Source organism: Lithobates pipiens, unplaced genomic scaffold, assembly GCF_037356315.1.
Source record: "Lithobates pipiens isolate NorthernLeopardFrog02 unplaced genomic scaffold, aLitPip1_a1.2 Scaffold_22, whole genome shotgun sequence".
In the NCBI taxonomy this organism is placed as follows: Eukaryota; Metazoa; Chordata; class Amphibia; order Anura; family Ranidae; genus Lithobates; species Lithobates pipiens.
Genome location: NW_027507784.1, coordinates 253,889,274 through 253,908,766, shown reverse-complemented (window position 1 = coordinate 253,908,766; position 19,493 = coordinate 253,889,274). Strand labels below are relative to the sequence as shown.

Below are 19,493 nucleotides of genomic sequence, written 5' to 3'. Positions count from 1 at the left end.
TGAGGATCCAGGAAGAGCCGGAAACTACCAGTGAGGCCATTCCACTAGTCAGCCCCACAACTCTCCCATGCAAGCGGATGACTCATCCTTAGTTGATATGCGCTAAAAATTCAGCCACATTGTGAGTTGCATTCTTATGTTGGCCTATTAAAGGTGTATTGATACTGCACTTAGATGGCACACTCCCATTTTCCTTTGTGTTCCTTCTAGCTCTAGTTAGAGCCTGCAGCCATCATACCACCGTATCTACAGACTCTTGTGACCTTAACCCCATGGTGTGAATAACATCAGCTCTTTTAGACATTTATGTGACCTCTGTCCTGTCACCCTCTGACCACATCCAGCTTCCTGTGGGCCAATATCTGGTCCAAATATCTGATGTAAAAAAAAATTGGGAGTGAAAAATTAGCAGAGGGGAGTGTTTTGTGAAAAAAAAAGACAACATGTAAACGGGAACGTATGAGAAAAATGCGCCTAAAAGTGCGTTTTTTTTCTGCCATGACTTCTGCCACTAAGAGGAGCTTTTGAAAAGCCTAATGCAATGTGCATGAGGTCTTAAAGTGTAAAATTAGTTCTGCACATTTTACGTAATAGCTGAATAGCATTTAAAGCACTCTCAGCTCTTATAATTAAGCTTCATTCAACTTCCACATAGCCCATTTTCTCTACTCTTGATAATGAGTACAGGGGACACCTTTGGACAGCAGCACTGTCAGTCTGGGGGGAGGGGACTGTTAGATGGAATAGCAGATTTAAATACACTAACAAATCAAAGTCAAATGCCAGCTAACACTATATAAGCCGTTTTTCCTTTCTTTTTTTTTCCCCTTTTGGATAGCTGATCACTGAAAGCACCCTGTCTACTCTAAATGATTTGCATCATCCCTGTAACTGCTGAGCTGAGAGCTTGTTCTGGCCAGATTACCATATGAAAATAGAGGATCTAAATCATAAAAAGAAAAAACGGATGCAGCCATCACATCTAAGAATTGGTAAGCTGCAATATAATAAATGATTGCTTTTGAGTGTATTATTGCTTTAATTGTATCCTTTTAAGAGTTGTACAGAAAAAAAAATGCAAACATAAATGGACTGCTTACAAAAATAGCATATATAATAAATTATGAAAGCTACAACACGTAAAATAAGGGTTATGCAATCATGAAGACAGCATTCTCCTTCCCAGCATAATACTGTTTTTTTTTTATTTTAACAATTTGAGTTTAAGACAACCTGCAACCACATACAGACACCCACGAACATACTAAACAGACAATACTCCGCTGCAGGCTGTACTTTTCTCTCTCACCTCCCGGCTGCAGGAATTAGCACATAACTTTTCAATTACTCCGAAACAAGGAAGGGAGAACCATTCACCATAAAAAGCCAATTTTTGATTTATCAACGCCAACAATGCAAAAAGTTGTTAAATACAAACACACTGTTTACATGAAATCAGGGTTATGTAATCCTGGAGACATTTTTCTTCCCAGCATAATACTGTTTTTTTAATCCTAACAATCTGAGTTCAAAACAACTTGCAACCACATATACAGACCCCTTGTATAGATGCACTTGTAGGGTGGGAAATACCACAGCCCCTTATGATTGGCTCTCCGCAGTGACAACTTCCTTGCGGGCCATCTCAGACAGGTTCAGACTCGTGAATTTTAAATCTGAAAACCATGGCTGAATTAAATGCTGGATGCACAAATCAATAATATGGAAGCAGGACTAGGTTATTCCTGGATGCTGCAGTATAAAAGGAAGCCCACCCATTTGTGTATGAATAATCTCAAGAAATGAAATGACCAGAAGATAGCTGAAATCAGATCAATATCATAACCCCGATTGGCAAGTAACAAAAGTGTAAAAACTATATGATTTTTCTTTTTGCTGTATATATATATATATATATATATATATATATATATATATATATATATATATATATATATATCTCATTTCTCAACATAGCTTGCCAGGGTCACTCTAGCACAGTTGAGAAAATGTCTACAACTAGTGGTCTTTAATAGGAACAAGAAAAAGGCTTCAAGTTCAAAGAAATCCATTTTACCAGAGTTCAATAAACAGCAAAGCTAGCCATAGTAGGCAGCTGGATAACAGACACAGGCTAATAGAGGTCACTTGTTTAATCAGATTATTCTTACGCATTAATAGACCGTTTTGTGTGAAAATAATAGCCTGATACAGAAATATCCTGTAAAGCATATTACTATGCTTTCTTTAAATACTATCTACATTTAAAAATTTATATTTGGACTTTCAGTTGGTAGCAGTCAGCTAAAAAACACACCGAGTTCTTATGTGTCCTGAAGATCCCACTAGTGAAATCTCCTCACTCCATAAGGGTATACAATAAATATCTTGGGACAGCTTGCGGGCCATGTTATTATAGCACCACACCCTTATTATATACAGATCTGATTGTTGGGAATGGATTTCCAAAATTCAAACAAGGTTAAAAATAATGTCTATGCAGTAGTAATGAACCACGCAGATGTAAAACTCACTCCTTTAACTAGAAACCCCTGGCACCACTTAGGGGAATGGCGGATAGCCTGGCTAAACTTCAGCTTATGGTAATATATGTTGCATCGGCGTACCACCATTGAACTGCAATCTACCTGTGAGGTTGGACATTAATGCCGCGTACACACGATCGGAATTTCAGTGAGCAAAAGACCAATGAGAGCTTCTTCTCAGAAAATAGGACCGTGTGTATGCTCCAACGGAATTTAGCTGGCCGAATTCCCGCCAGCAAAAATTTGATAGCATGTTCTCAATTTACCCGATGGAAATAACTCGGAAATTCCGATCGTGTGTATGCAATTCCGACACGCAAAAACTCACGCATGCTCAGATTCAACTACAAGATGGAAGCTATTGGCTACTAGGTATTGAACTTCCTTTTTGTAGTCTCATCGTACGTGTTGTACGTCACTGCGTTCTTGGCGGTCGGAATTTGGTGTTACCGTGTGTAGGCAAGACAGTTTGAGCGGAATTCTGAAGGGAAAACCATCAGAACTTTTCCCGACGAGAATTACGACCGCGTGTACGCTGCATAAAACCTTGTTTCAGCCTGTTACAATTTATAAGGGGGAACAGTCTTTAAATCGATATAGAACATCCCATGTGGCAATGCGTCCTCTATCTATACAAGCGTATCTCAACACTTTCAACACAGAGGAACCTTTGAAATAACTTTACTTTCCAGACTAAAAGTTTCTATACCTACAAATCATGATACATTAGTGTGATAGTCAGAGGGAAGAATTTTCATTACACTTGTGGTCACTGGGAAGAATTACCCTCTATAAATAGCTAAAAATAATCAGTGGTGCCAGTGGGAACTGATCTAAAAGGCAGACATTGCTCAAGGAACCCCTAGCAACCTATGGAGGAACCCTGGTTGAGAAACCCTGCTCTATATCATCATAACGTATGATACAAGTTGTCGTGCTGTCTTCTACTTTGTCTCCTTGCTCGTCTTCCAGGGGGTAATTCTGGATATGGCATCCCATTTTTGATGGGTCCTGTAGTGCACAAAATCTCTAGTCTCCCTTGTACTCCTGAAGAAGGGTGCACCCGTGAAACGCACAGAGGCTATAACTCCCTTGAGCATCCCAGTATATTGTCCCATTGTTTGGGACCAAGCATTCACGTTTGAGCCAGTGTAATTGGATGTTGTTCACCTCATGTGATAGCAATATAGTTCAATAAAAAAAAAAGAAAAGTAAAGAGCACCTGTTATCCCTTGCTCATCTGCAAATGCACATGTGAGGTATTGCCCTAAACATCAGAGTAAGAGCAATAATTCTACCCCAAGACCTCCAGTTTCTCTCTAAACTGTTAACCTGTAAAGGCTTTCAAAGCACAGTCTATGAATAATTGAATGTACTGTAGTTTGTCACCATTCCTCGGGCATGCACAGTTTTAAGGTGTGACATGTTGTTAGGTATTTATTTACTGGATGTAACATCTTATATTTTACACAAAAATTGGGTATTTATACCCACTAAAATTCATTATAAAATTCATTATAAATGCAAGTGTATTTTTCTGAAAATTTTGCATTAACTGCAAATATTGTGTTACATAAAAAATTGCAACAACCAACATTTTATTCTCCAGGGCCTCCGATTAAAAAATATATAATATTTGGGACTTCTAAGCAATTTTCTATCAAAAAAAATTGTGATTTTTACATGTATGTGAGAAATGTCAGAATTAGCCCAGTTTTGAAGTAGGTAAATTCATACAAGACCAAAAGGGCCTCGTATGAAGTTCAGGGGGACCTCCCTGGCTGACAGCTGAATGTGTTGATGAGGTACTGGTTGTTAGGAAGCTGGTACCTGATGGCTGCCTAACAACCAGGAGAAAACTGTTCAGCTGTCCTACATGCAGCAAATGCGCCAAATAACTCCTGCACTTTTTTTGGCATCAAGCTTTGTGCATCTTGTGGCCACCTGTGGGGTGCCATTAATAATGCCACAAGTGTGACATGTGCAGCATGAAAACATGGAGCCTTTGGTGTTAAAAACATTAATCATCTGGCTAATGTGCTTTATTTTTGTTATCAGTGCATACATTTTACAACAATAATCCTGCACCTATTATTTTGGATCCATGTCACTCCTTATAATTTAAACTTAACAAAAAAAATATATACAGTCCACATATTTACCTTCCAGCCTTACTCTGCTGTACCAAGCAAATTAATAGAAACTGCAGATTATGTGTTAGTCATAAATGTAAAGACTACAAATCACTTCTTTGCAGCACAGATGCCTGAATGGCTTTAGTAAGCAGTCAAGCATGATAAGACATGATTATTTAGCACTGCACGGAGCTTGGTGCTTGAATTAATTTGTATTAAAACAAGCTGACCTGGTCCTCCCAGGGCCTCACTGTTCTTGTTCTCGGTTTCAATCTCTTTCAGGACTTCACTGAGAGCTTCCCATTTAGGGTTACTCTCTAGAACCAGCTCATTCTTTCCATCTGTAAATATAGAGAAAATATATATAATTTAACTGCCAATATTTAAAGGGTAATTGCAGTTTCCAAACAAAACCACATATCCCATCCCTTTTTGCTCTTCATAAAGCCTGTAAATGCAATAAGGGACCTCAAATGCAGAAAAATATACCTTCTCCTACAATGCATTCCTGTCCTGGGTATGGACATTTTCAGGGTCAGTAGAAGAACCTAAGATGGTAAACGGCTGGGACACAGAAACCCAAATTTTAAAAGCAGCATTTATTTCGGTTTCCTAGTGCCTTATTTTGCCTCCCCTGGTACTCATTATCGGTCTCAGGGCCAGGCTTAGTTATCTTTGAGACTAAACAAATTTGCCAAAACCAATCAAATAAAACTAAAAATACATTTGGCTTCCATTCTGGAGAGATAACAAATTCCATTTTCTATTGCATTTTTTTGTTTAGCATGATAAATTCTGCAAGGAATATCAGAGCTTGTTTAAACAATATGGCAAACCAGTTACTACCTACAGTGGATATAAAAAGTCTACACACCCCTGTTAAACAGTCAGGTTTTTGTGATTGGAAAAAAAGAGACAAACAAATGATTTCAGTACTTTTTCCACCTTTTAATGTGACCTATACACTGCACAACTCAGTTGAACAAACTGTAATCTTTTAGGTGGAGGGAAGTAAAAATAAAAAAAAACTAAATAAAAAAATAATAATAACATGGTTGCATAAGTGTGCACACCCTTAAATACTTTGTTGAAGCACCTTTTGATTTTATTACAGCACTCAGTCTTTTTGGATATGAGTCTATCAGCATGGCACATCTTGATTTGGCAATATTTACCCACTCTTCTTTGAAAAAACACTCCAAATCTATAAGATTGCGAGGGCATCTCCTGTGCACAGCCCTCTTCAGATCACCCCACAGATTTTCAATCGGATTCAGAGCTGAGTTCAGGCTGGGCCATTCCAAAACTTTAATCTTCTCCTGGTAAAGCCATTCCTTTGTTCATTTGGATACAGTATATGCTTTGGGTCGTTGTCATGCTGAAAGATGAAGTTGCTCTTCACATTCAGCTTTCTAGATAGAATTATTGGATACCTCAAGATTAAATGGGATTTTTAAGGCAATATATAAGATATGTACTACTTATATATAAAATATATTTTTATTATGAATACAAAAAGAAAAAAAATACTATATATACATAAAAAGTCCATAGTATGACATTGTTATGTTGGCATACAGTAATGCATTAAACAGTACCACATGCATGAATAAATGCGACAAACAACCAGCTATATCTCCTACGCGTTTCGAAAAGTGCATATAATTTCTTCTTCAGGGAAGCCACTTTCTGTGAACACATAATAAACAATGAATATACAAAAATTACATCTAAAAAAATAACATAGGTATTTATATGTAACATCAAACACCAACATTTGACTACTCACATGTTCGTTCTTAACATCAAAGGGACATTTCTCTTTCTTTCACCGCCCCAAAAAAAAGGAAAAGAATAAGGATAATCTGTTGATTTGTCACTGCACTACAAAACCCAGGAGTCAGAAAGACTCAACAGTAGATGGGAAAAAACCTTCTTTAATACATGTCCAGTGGCTCAAATGTGAGGAAATCCCACACTATATGAGCCCTCAATTATCAGGAGGACCTAAGGCAGAAACAAGACCAAAAGAATATTTTAATTTTAACTCCTATCTCACCACTTTTCTTCAAAGAGAGAATTCGCTCAACTATTACTTACAGCGGTATTAGAGTATTGGAGTCCAACATCCACAGACCAAAGAATCTAAATTCCTAAATTTTCCTGCCAATGCGACCTGATCCTGGAAATCCCAGAGACATGTGAACAGTTCCCATCTGTTTGGGCTTCTGGCGTTTGCCTTAAATAGCCCAAATCAGGATTCTTTGGCGCCAATCAATTTGAGCGATTTCTCTCTTTGAAGAAAAGTGGTGAGATAGGAGTTAAAATTAAAATATTCTTTTGGTCTTTTGGTCTGATAATTGAGGGCTCATATAGTATGGGGTTTCCTCACATTTGAGCCATTGGACATGTATTAAAGAAGGTTTTTTTCCCATCTACTGTTGAGTCTGACTCCTGGGCTTTGTAGTGCAGTGACAAATCAACAGATTATCCTTATTCTTTTCCTTTTTGGTCTGTCCTTTTTTTTGGGCGGTGAAAGAAAGAGAAATGTCCTTTTGATGTTAAGAACGAACATGTGAGTAGTCAAATGTTGGTGTTTGATGTTACATATAAATACCTATGTTATTTTTTAGATGTAATTTTTGTATATTCATTGTTTATTATGTGTTCACAGAAAGTGGCTTCCCTGAAGAAGAAATTATTTATATGCACTATTCATGCATGTGGTACTGTTTAATGCATTACTGTATGCCAACATAACAATGTCATACTATGGACTTTTTATGTATATATAGTCTTTTTTTCTTTTTGTATTCATAATAAAAATATCTTTTATATATAAGTAGTACATATCTTATATATTGCCTTAAAAATCCCATTTAATCTTGAGGTATCCAATAATTCTAGCTATTATCCAGGGATGACGGCAATAACATGATATAGCATATGAGTCTAAAAATATTCTTAACATATTCAGCTTTCTAGAAGAAGTCTGAAGGTTTTGTGCCAATATTGACTGGTATTTGGAACTGTTCGCAATTCCCTCTACCTTGACTAAGGCCCCTGTTCCAGCTGAAGAAAAACAGCCCCAAAGCATGAGGCTGCCACCACCATGTTTCACAGTAGGTGTGGTGTTCTTTTGCTGATGTGCAAGTGTTGTTTTTGCGTCAAACATATCTTTTGGAATTATGGCCAAAAATTCAACCCTGGTTTCATCGGACTATAACACATTTTCCCACATGCTTCAGATGTGTTTTTGCTAAATTTAGCCAGGCTTTGAGGTTTTCTTTGTTAAAAGAACAAAGGATACCCCATATCCTAGACATATGAAGAATACGGGAGATTGTTGTCACATGTACCACACAGCCAGTACTTGCCATATATTCTTGCAGTTCCTTTAATGTTGCTGTAGGCCTCTTGGCAGCCTCCCTGACCAGTTTTCTTCTGGTATTTTCATCCATTTTGGAGAGGCATCCAGTTCTTGGTCTTCTCGTGTTCCATGATATATCTAATGAATTGAAAATTCTTTTGTACCCTTCTCCTGACTGATATCTTTTAATGTCAAGAAAGACCTACTAGAACCGCTGAACTTTATTTGGGGTTAATCAGAGGCACTGTACTGACTCTTATTTAACATGAGTTTAAATGTGATTGCTTAACCAGTTGCCGACCGCCGCACGCCGATGTACGTCGGTACAATGGCACGGGCAGGCATAAGGACATACATGTACGTCCCTTGCCTCCCGCGGGTCGGGGGCCCGATCGGGCCCCCGCCCGGTGCCTGCGGCGGTCGGTATTCGTGCGGGAGCGATCCCGGACGAGGGGACGGCCATTCATTCATGGCCACCCCCTCGCGATCGCTCCCGACGAATAGAAATCCCCGGTGACATCACTTCCTCTCCTGTAATGTAAACACAGGAGAGGAAGTGATGTATTCTCTCCTCCGTGTCGGTATTTTCCGTTCCGACACGGAGGAGAGCGGATCAGTAAGTTGCACCAACACTCACACACACAGTAGAACATGCCAGGCACACTCACACCCCCCCTTTACCCCCCGATCACCCCCCCAATTACCCCTGCCCCCCAGTCACAATGACACCAATGTCATTTTTTTTTTTTTTTTTTTTTTTTTGCATTGGTGTCATTTGTGACTGTAATAACTGTTAGGGCAGTTAGAGTTAGCCCCCTTTAGTTCTAATGTACCCCCCTAACCCCCCCAATAAAGGTTTAACCCCGTGATCACCCCCCGTCGCCAGTGTCACTAAGGCTGGGTTCACATTGCAGCGGTTTATGAGAACGAATGTGATTCGCACCGCACTGCAGTGCAAATCACATCCGATCTCTGTGCGATTCGAGTTCAGCCATTCGCCGCACCCGCCGCACCCGCCACACCCGCCGCACCCGCCGCAAATTCGCACGGGACCCTTTTTTTGGCCCGCAGCAGAATCGGATCGCATGGGTGTTCACACCATGCGATCCGAGTTTGCAGATCGCACTGCGATATGCGAACTGATCTGGGGGTGTCAGTAACATTTCACTGACACTCCCAGCAGTTCGCATAGGGCAGTGTGAACTGCCGCCGGGAGGCATGCGATGCGGGAACCCGCCGCGGATTTGCGGCGTTTCCGCATCGCTCCAGTGTGAACCCAGCCTAATAAGCGATCATTTTTCTGATCGCCGTATTAGTGTCACAGGTGACGCTAGTTAGGCAGGTAGGTATTTAGGTTCGCCGCAGCTTTTTATAGCGCCAGGGACCCCCATATACTACCGCATAAAGCCCCCTGATTGCCCCCTAGTTAACCCTTTCACCAGTGATCACCATATAACTGTTACAGGTGACGCTGGTTGGTTAGTTATTTTTTTATAGTTTCAGGGCACCCGCCATTTATTACCTAATAAAGGTTTAACCCCCTGATCACCCGGCAGGTGTCATTTGTGACTAATAACTGTTAGGGCAGTTAGGGTTAGCCCCCTTTAGTTCTAAGGTACCCCCCTAACCCCCCCAATAAAGGTTTAACCCCGTGATCACCCCCCGTCGCCAGTGTCACTAAGGCTGGGTTCACATTGCAGCGGTTTATGAGAACGGATGTGATTCGCACCGCACTGCAGTGCAAATCACATCCGATCTCTGTGCGATTCGAGTTCAGCCATTCGCCGCACCCGCCGCAAATTCGCACGGGACCCTTTTTTTGGCCCGCAGCAGAATCGGATCGCATGGGTGTTCACACCATGCGATCCGAGTTTGCAGATCGCACTGCGATATGCGAACTGATCTGGGGGTGTCAGTAACATTTCACTGACACTCCCAGCAGTTCGCATAGGGCAGTGTGAACTGCCGCCGGGAGGCATGCGATGCGGGAACCCGCCGCGCATTCGTGGCGTTCCCGCATCGCTCCAGTGTGAACCCAGCCTAATAAGCGATCGTTTTTCTGATCGCTGTATTAGTGTCACAGGTGACGCTAGTTAGGCAGGTAGGTATTTAGGTTCGCTGCAGCTTTTTATAGCGCCAGGGACCCCCATATACTACCGCATAAAGCCCCCTAATTGCCCCCTAGTTAACCCTTTCACCAGTGATCACCATATAACTGTTACAGGTGACGCTGGTTGGTTAGTTATTTTTTTATAGTTTCAGGGCACCCGCCATTTATTACCTAGTCTCACTAGTGTACCCCTAAATTTAGGGGTGTCTACTTTCCAAAATGGGGTCATTTGGGGGGGGTTTGTGCCATCTTGGCATTTTATGGCCTTCAAAACTGTAACGCCCTTAGAAAGCCTGAAGGCGGTGCTTGGTTTTCGGGGCCCCGTACGCGGCTAGGCTCCCAAAAAGTCCCACATATGTGGTATCCCCATACTCAGGAGAAGCAGCAGAATTTATTTTGGGGTGTCATTTCACATATGCCCATGGCATGCGTGAGCAATATATCATTTAGTGACAACTTTGTGAAAAAAAAAAAAAAAAAAAAAAGTTTGTAATTTTCCCGCAACTTGTGGCAAAATATAAAATATTCCATGGACTCAACATGCCTCTCAGCAAATAGCTTGGGGTGTCTACTTTCTAAAATGGGGTCATTTGTGGGGGTTTTGTGCCATCTTGGCATTTTATGGCCTTCAAAACTGTAATAGGTAGTGAGGAGTGAAATCAAAAAATTACGCCCTTAGAAAGCCTGAAGGCGGTGCTTGGTTTTCGGGGCCCCGTACGCGGCTAGGCTCCCAAAAAGTCCCACATATGTGGTATCCCCGTACTCAGGAGAAGCAGCAGAATTTATTTTGGGGTGTCATTTCACATATGCCCATGGCATGCATGAGCAATATATCATTTAGTGACAACTTTGTTAAAAAAAAAAAAAAAAAAAAAAAGTTTGTAATTTTCCCGCAACTTGTGGCAAAATATAAAATATTCCATGAACTCAACATGCCTCTCAGCAAATAGCTTGGGGTGTCTACTTTCTAAAATGGGGTCATTTGTGGGGGTTTTGTGCCATCTTGGCATTTTATGGCCTTCAAAACTGTAATAGGTAGTGAGAAGTGAACTCAAAAATTTACGCCCTTAGAAAGCCTGAAGGCGGTGCTTGGTTTTCGGGGCCCCGTACGCGGCTAGGCTCCCAAAAAGTCCCACATATGTGGTATCCCCATACTCAGGAGAAGCAGCAGAATTTATTTTGGGGTGTCATTTCACATACGCCCATAGCATGTGTGAGCAATATATCATTTAGTGACAACTTTGTGTAAAAAAAAAAAAAAATTTTTTTTTTTGTCATTATTCAATCGCTTGAGGCAAAAAAATAAAATATTCAATGGGCTCAACATGCCTCTTATCAATTTCCTTAGGGGGTCTACTTTCCAAAATGGGGTCATTTGGGGGGGTTTTGTACTGCCCTGCCATTTTAGCACCTCAAGAAATGAGATAGGCAGTCGTAAACTAAAAGCTGCGTAAATTCCAGAAAACGTACCTTAGTTTGTAGATGTGACAACTTTTGCGCAAACCAATAAATATACAATTATTGACTTTTTTTTTACCAAAGACATGTGGCTGAATACATTTTGGCCTAAATGTATGACTAAAATTGAGTTTATTGGATTTTTCTAATAACAAAAAGTAGAAAATATCATTTTTTTTCAAAATTTGCGGTCTTTTTACGTTTATATCGCAAAAAATAAAAATCGCAGAGGCAATCAAATACCATCAAAAGAAAGCTCTATTTGTGGGAAGAAAAGGACGCAAATTTTGTTTGGGTACAACATTGCATGACCGCGCAATTACCAGTTAAAGCAGCGCAGTGCCAAAGTGTAAAAAGACCTCTGGTCATTTACCAGCAAAATGGTCCGGTCTGAAAGTGGTTAATTATGAACACCGATACATTCCCAGTTATAAGAGGGTGTTGGGCACACTTATGCAACCACATTATTTTAGTTTTTTAGTTTTACTTCGCCCCTAAAGATTTCAGTTGGTTTTTCAATTGAGTTGTAAAGTTTATAGGTCACATTAAAGATGGAAAAGTTCTGAAATGATTTATCTTTGTCTAAATTTTTTTTACATTACAGAAACCTGATTACATTTTAACAGGGGTATGTAGACTTTTTATATCCACTTTATTTAATGATTACTTATCTGCCTAACACAGATCGAACAGATAGATTTCAGTGCACCAAAAATTATTTATAAAGCTGTTTTTTAGTCAGCTGGAAATCCACCTTAAAGTGACACTAAACATTATATTTATTGTCCAAAAATAATCCATACTCATTCACTACATAATGACCCTGTAATCTAGGTTACATGACATTTCTTACTGTGTTTCTGCCTCCTCGTAAGATCCTTTTCCCCTTAGCTTTATTTGTTTGGAACAAGCAGTACACACTGGTTGTGGTCGTGTGCAATGCTCTATGCACTCTAATACAGGATGTACATTACTGGCCAGATTACCAGGTGAAAACAGAGGGAAATAAAAAGAAAAGTAAAGCAGCTACACCATCTAATGAATCTAATGATTAGTAAACTGCAATATATTATATTTCTGGTTTTGGGTTTAATATTGCTTAAACATACATTTGCTACAAAAAAATAAATAAAAAAAAATACTAAATACATACATAGTTGCCTCTTAACAAAACATGTCGCAGCTATTTTAATGGTACAACTTACTAATATTACACATACAGTATGTTACACTGCACATGTATGTAGCTACATTGTGTGAGTGAATAGGAGGCAGAAATGAACCAAGATTGTCACATTGGCTTTATAAAAATCATGTAAAACTACCAATTTCAAGCATGGTGGTTCGGGAGATGTAAGGATCTAAAATGCTACAGAGGTTTCACTGTCATCTTCTTACAAGGACAAGCAAATATCTTCCATCTCATCTACAGGGATGATATCTGCCAGACTATGACCAGATTATGTACACATTTGACATATAGTATTTTATTACAAATATGAGCTTCAAATACAATTTTAACCAGAATGATTATTAAATAAAAACCAAAGAAAGTATTTGGCAAGTTTTCTGCTCTCTTACCTTGCTTAGGATTTGATTCAGCAGTCTTTGGCTTTTTAATGGCTTTTGAATCTGCAACTTTATAGACCCTGGCACGAGCATGAACAAACATGGATGTGCTGGAGTCAAGGAAGAGCCAACCTTCAACAGAACATTTGAATGAACCATTAGCACAGAGGGAACAATATCTATAAAAACTATGTTCAACATATAAACCTTCGTATTCATTCAACATAAAACGAACCATAAAAATAAGATTTACTTGCTGTAAAATCATCTTGAAAAACCTTGAGAGACACAGACAGACATTCTTAAAGAGGAAGTAAACCCTTCCAAACAACTTGGACCTATAGGTAAGCCTAGATTAAGGCTTACCTGTAGGTCCAAGCAATATCTCCTAAAACCTATATGGTTTAGGAGATATTTGCCCGAAAATGGGCACCGCTGTCTACGGCGCATGCGCCGTAGACAGCGGCGCGCAGGCGCACTAAATGCGGCAAATCCAAGAATGGATTTGCCAAATTTGTCGACTCCCGTGCGCATGCGCGGGAGTGACATCATCGCGGCTTCGCCGTATGACAGCAACGGAGCTGCGAGGCGCGACTCCCGTGCGCATGCGCGGGAGTGACGTCATCGCGGTTGCGCCGCTGTCATTGGTCGGAGCTGCGAGACGCCACCAGCAAGATGGACGCGGCGGACTACAGGGATCAGCGGCGACTTCGCTGGCTCCTGTGTCAGGTAAGTGACACATAATGAGCTACTATGCGATGCATAGTAGTCCATTATGCTTTACCTTTGCAGGGAAAAAAAGAGGAAGTAAACCCATCAGGGTTTACTTCCTCTTTAAAGCTGATTGCCAAGAAAAACTAAAACGTCCTTCCTTGTAGTGGGGCTGTGCCCGCACTGCAAGAGAGTTAGCCACTAGTTTGGTCTAGGGGACATGAAAACCACTTTAACTTACCAATCCTCCTCTCCCCAGGTAAATGGCATGCCCCTCTACTCCAGCAGTGGACTTTTCCTCAGTATTCTCACATCCAATGTAGGGCTAAGGGCTCTGCATCAGTCTTGGTGAGATCAGATAACCTTAGACCATAGGAGCATAGGAGAAAAGAGACTACCAGGACTAGCAGTGCGTGTAGAGACAAAGGGAAGATCAAGTAACTAAAAGTGCTCTTTACAATCCCCAAGGCACCAATAGTATAATTGTAAAAATCAAGTGAGCTACCACGAGATGAGTAGCATCTACCCTGTAGCAAGGAGTAGAAATCCTAGTGCTACCAGTTAGACCCTTTCCCTGACTGTGTCAGTACCATAAATACATGGTATGAACAGGCCATTTGGAACCTAGGAGAATTACCCTCTTTAAAGAGGGTATCCTGAAAAACCCACAATGGGGATACCAGGAAAGAGCACTTGAATGGGCAGAAGGCCACTTCTGTGAACAGCATCTAGAAGTGTCAGAGGACACTGAAGGGTAAGGTCCTTCCCAGGAAAGTGGAGCAATGAAAACTGATCCCCATGGACCTTGTAGGTAAACATTTGCCTTAAGGATGGGGATAGGGCTAAGCAGCATCAAACAGCATAAGGGGTGTAACCCAACTTAGGGAAAAAAATGCACTTGTGGTGTGAGTCTGCGCAGGATATTATCAAGGATAGGCTCCTACAATGATAAGAATCAGGGATCTTTGGACATGGAAAAAAAAAACGGAACTACCCAGGGACTCTTCTGGATGAACAGCCCCCAATTGCAGAAGGCATGTAGTCAAAGTGCCCTATGCATTTAAGCAGACATCGTCACTAAGCAAGAAACAAGCTTAGTAAAGCCAATAACAAGCTAAGTAAGCCATTACAGCTTATGCGCAAAGCTGCAGACATTTTCCCCAAACATTCAATAAAACAAGGGGAGGGGCAAGGTCCTCTTGAAGAGATTGAACATGAACTAACACAATTTCATAAAACAAAACAAGACTACCAACAGAGGGTGGAGAGCCATTCTGGTTCATTTAAACTTGAAAGTAGAGAGTCTAACAGTCTATGAGTGAAATCCTGACAAATACTCATACCTTCAACCCATTTGGTAGTATGCCTGCTAAGGGAGATTACTGAAGCATAAATTGGGGTGTAAAATGTGCCCTGTCTGGGGTGTCTGGCTTCCAATACAAAGGGCGACTAATTCTTAGAATGAGGATTGGATTTACTTACAACAAGGATATCAATACATTACAGTTATAAAGAAGTATAGAGAAGATGGGGTAACAGGGGAAGAAAGGGGCCTTACAGGCCAAGTGTCTATAGGTATACCAACTGGTTTATCAGGACCATATACCAGCTGACCCAGCCAGAAATGGGGCTTTAAGAACTCTTTCCACCTCTCATGCACCCATCCTATGGACTATGTTCCACATCCTACTGTGTTTCACTAGCACTACTAGTGTTTATATTTTCTATTTCTCATTATTTCACTTTTGTGTATTGATTGTTTTATATTCACCATCACTTTATGAGCATTATTATTGTTTTTTTCATGTGTATTGATCAATATTTTGGTCATTTTATTTTTTGTTCCCATTTTTAGGTTTACATGTTTGAGTGCTCCACTTATTTTTCCACATATTGTTTGAACTTTGAGTGTCGGATGCTTTTTCACTTGATCATTGTTCGTATTTTGGTTTAGCGCAGTATTTTCCCCCTTTTTCCCCACTTAGCATATACTGATTTTACTGTTGTGGGTTTTATTAACACTTTATTTTTATTTATTTTTTTGAATTTTCACAGAGGTTGGAAATAACAGTCCTAGGACATATTTGTTATAAAATAAGCAGTTTGCTGGAGTTTTACAGTATTTTACCCAAGGCAGTACAGCACGTTTTATGAGTTAATGGTGTACCCACACATCTAAAGAGATACTAAACAATTCTGTTTTGAAGATGAATTAAAGCAAACTGTAAACATAATCTGGAAAATCTTGTTTCCTTTTACAATTACAAATAAAAATCTGCATTAATTGGATAACAAAAGCACTCAAAAGAACCAGAGCAGGCGTGACCATTATTTACTACATTGGACTTCTAGACAGTTTTAGGCCAAGGTTCTAATTATTCCTTATGTTATAGAACACTTAAAACTTCTTAATCATACACATTTTATGTACTGCCATGGACAGATTTTAGAGATGAATACATAAAATAAACAGAGGGCCTCCTCCAATTTCTTCTATCTAGTCATGCCTGGATCGCGAGGCACTTGAGATTTAAAATGTCTCCCCCATATTAGGGAATGGGTTGATGAGCTTAATCACATTATGAGGATGGAGGAACTAACACCTAGCCTACATAAATATCACTTGAAATCCATGGAAACTTGGTGAACCTGAATTGACTCCACTTTGGAAATTAAAAGTACCATTTCAGTGTTTTCAAATGACAAAAGCTATGTAACAAACCAACTTCAGTGAACTATTTAATTGTGCGACTATGTGGCAAATGAAGTTTGATGTTGATAAATGTATAAAAGGTATGCACTTGGGGGCTAAAAACATGCATACCCCATATATTCTAGAAGAACAGCTGAGAAAGTCAATGGTTAAGAAGGATCTGGTTGTTATGGTAGATCATATACTTAATAATAGTATGCAATGCCAAGCTGCAGTTTCTAAAGCAAGCAAAATACTTTTCTTAAAAGAGGTATAGACTCCAGAGACTTTGAATTATGTGACGTCACTACTGACCCACAGGGCCGCTATGTATTCTTGTCTGTCAAACTGTACGGTGAACCCTTTCTCCTCCTAGCATGCTATATCTCTCCCACATTCTCCGCCTCTGTCATCATAGAGGGTTTCCCATTTATGGCCCGGCACCCTTCAATACAGGTAGTATGGCTAGAAGACTTCAACACCACGTTGAACCCGACCCTAGACAGGCCTCAGCCCACTGGGTTGACCACGGGGACCACCGGGATCACAAAATCCATGAAATTTATCACAGTCTTCCGCCTGAGAGACACTTGGTGCCATAAATTTCCTCACACACAGTCCTACTCCTACTTCTCGTCTACCCACAACTCTATGTCACGTATTGATTTTATTTTAGTATCCCAGAGACTCACACCTAGGCTATCAGATGCGCACTTTGGTTTCAGGCTACTTTCGGACCATAGCCCCTACTGGATAGCCCTAACTGTACCCATTGGCAAACCACTAAACATGTGGCGCTTGAACCCCTTCTGGCTCTCACTATTGCCGGAAGACTAAGAGCTCCCAAACGAATGGAGGACGTACTGTGCAGAGAATGACCAGACAGCTTCTCTGGCAGTGGTCTGGGATTCCTTCAAACTCTAAGCACACGCATTCCTAATCTCACGTATTAACAAGATTAAGGCAGACTCTGCTGGTGCCTTTGACAAGGCGGTAGTGGAGCTGTCCTCCACATAAGAATAAGCGACTAACCCATCCCCGGCTAAGGCAAACCAACTTAAAATTACAGACTAGAGTAGTAACCTAGTTAGAGTTTGAGAAAGCCAGAGAAAAATTGAGCATGGTGAGAAAGCAGGGACAAATTACTCACGTATCTGGTACACAGTGAAGATAAGCCCCCAGTGGTCATTTCCCTGCATGGACCTGCGGGAATACAGATCATAGACCCACCTAGTGTAACCTCGTCAGGGACTTCTTTTCAGATCTATACACATCGACAGTATCCGCTGACCCAACCACAATGGACTCCTTCCTAGGCAACCTCACCTTCCCTCAACTGACGAAAGAACAGGTTGATCTTTTAGAAGCGCCACTCACAACGGACAAAATAACAACTGCTATTGCCAGCTTTGCCAGGTCTAAGACCCCAGAATCTGATGGTCTACCTATAGAATTTTATTCCCAATTCAGCGAGATACTTACCCCTAAACTCCTGACCATCTATAATTACTTGTTTGAGACCCTGACACTGCCACCTTCTATGAGGGAGGCAACCATAGTTCTTATACCAAAACCGGGGGAAGCATACAGGCTATCCGGAGTCCTATCACCCCATTTCACTTTTGCAAGTGGATATTAAAATCTTAGCCAAGGTCCTGTCTATTCGTCTTAATCAGGTCATACTATCTCTTATACACTCTGACCAGGCAGGATTCATGGCAGGCTGAAACACCTCCTTCAACCTGAGAAAAGTATATATCAATCTGCAAGCTACACATGCAGACATAGGTTCCCTGGCAGTGGTGACCTTTGATACAGCAAAAGCATTCAATTCCCTGGAGTGGAGGTATTTCTTGAAATGCTTGAATGGACATGGCTTTAGACCCATTTTTTATTAAATTACTGTATCAGGCTCCCACAGCTAGGGTGGTGGCGAATGGTTGGCCGTCTTCATTGTTTGACCTCAGTAGAGGCACGAGACAGAGCTGCCCACTTTCCCCACTATTATACACCCTGGCTGCGGAACCCCTGGCCATGTCCATTCGAGCTGACCCAGAGATCAAGGGGCTGACGGTGGGAACCCTGACAGAAAAAAATCAGTATGTATGCGGACGACACCCTCTTATACCTGGCAGAGTTGGGCCCTTCCCTTCTAACTGCACTGCAGACGATTGAACGCTTTGGAAGCTTTTCCGGACTTAAAATTAATTGGGGAAAGTCCCAAATTTTACCACAGGATAGTTTCCCACCCTCTGAGTCCCAAACTAGACTACCGTTGGAACGGGTTAACACTATTAAATACCTGGGAATCCACATCTCCAGAACACCAGCAGACTATATTTCCCTCAATATAGAGCCTCGTTTTTCCCTTGTCAAATCTAAGAGACATGCCTGGTCCTGGTTGCCCCTTGGAGTATGGGGCCATATTAATTTAATTAAAATGGTTCTCCTCAAAATTTTGTACATACTATGGCACTCCCCATATGGTATACTTACCCTTGAAACACTAAGATTCTTGAAGCTCTTCTCAAACCCTTTGTTTGGGCAGCTAATAGACATAAACTTGCCTGGCAGACTCTCAAAAATCCCACGGACCTAGGAGGCACAGCCCTCCCCAACTTTAACCTGTTCTATATCACATCCCAGCTGTCCCAACTATTCCACTTGGACAAGACAAACAGGGAAAGATTCAATACCCTACTGTGCCCGACTTGGGCTCAGCGCACCAGAGACCCAGTATATGAAATAGCAGTGGGCCTTGGCTGCATGGAACCTGAGAGAGATAGGAAATCTCTTCTTTACTACTATAGGCGTATCTGGGATCTTGCCTCCACCAAATTGGCAATACCATGATACGACGACTTCACTCCATTATGGCACAACGAAAGTCTTCCAGAATTCC

At 40.9% G+C, this 19,493-nt stretch overlaps 1 protein-coding gene across 4 annotated transcripts in view; it reads right to left on the bottom strand.

Moving 5' to 3' along the window:
* Window positions 1–19,493, bottom strand: part of ERCC4 (ERCC excision repair 4, endonuclease catalytic subunit) — a 75,934-nt gene that overhangs the window by 14,109 nt on the left and 42,332 nt on the right. For all 4 annotated transcript variants that reach the window (XM_077448967.1, XM_077448964.1, XM_077448966.1 and 1 more), the window contains 2 exons: window positions 13,201–13,320; window positions 4,912–5,022 (listed from right to left, as the gene is read on the bottom strand). In XM_077448967.1, the coding sequence (XP_077305093.1) occupies window positions 4,912–5,022; window positions 13,201–13,320 (231 nt within the window). The remainder of the gene's footprint in view (window positions 1–4,911; window positions 5,023–13,200; window positions 13,321–19,493) is intronic.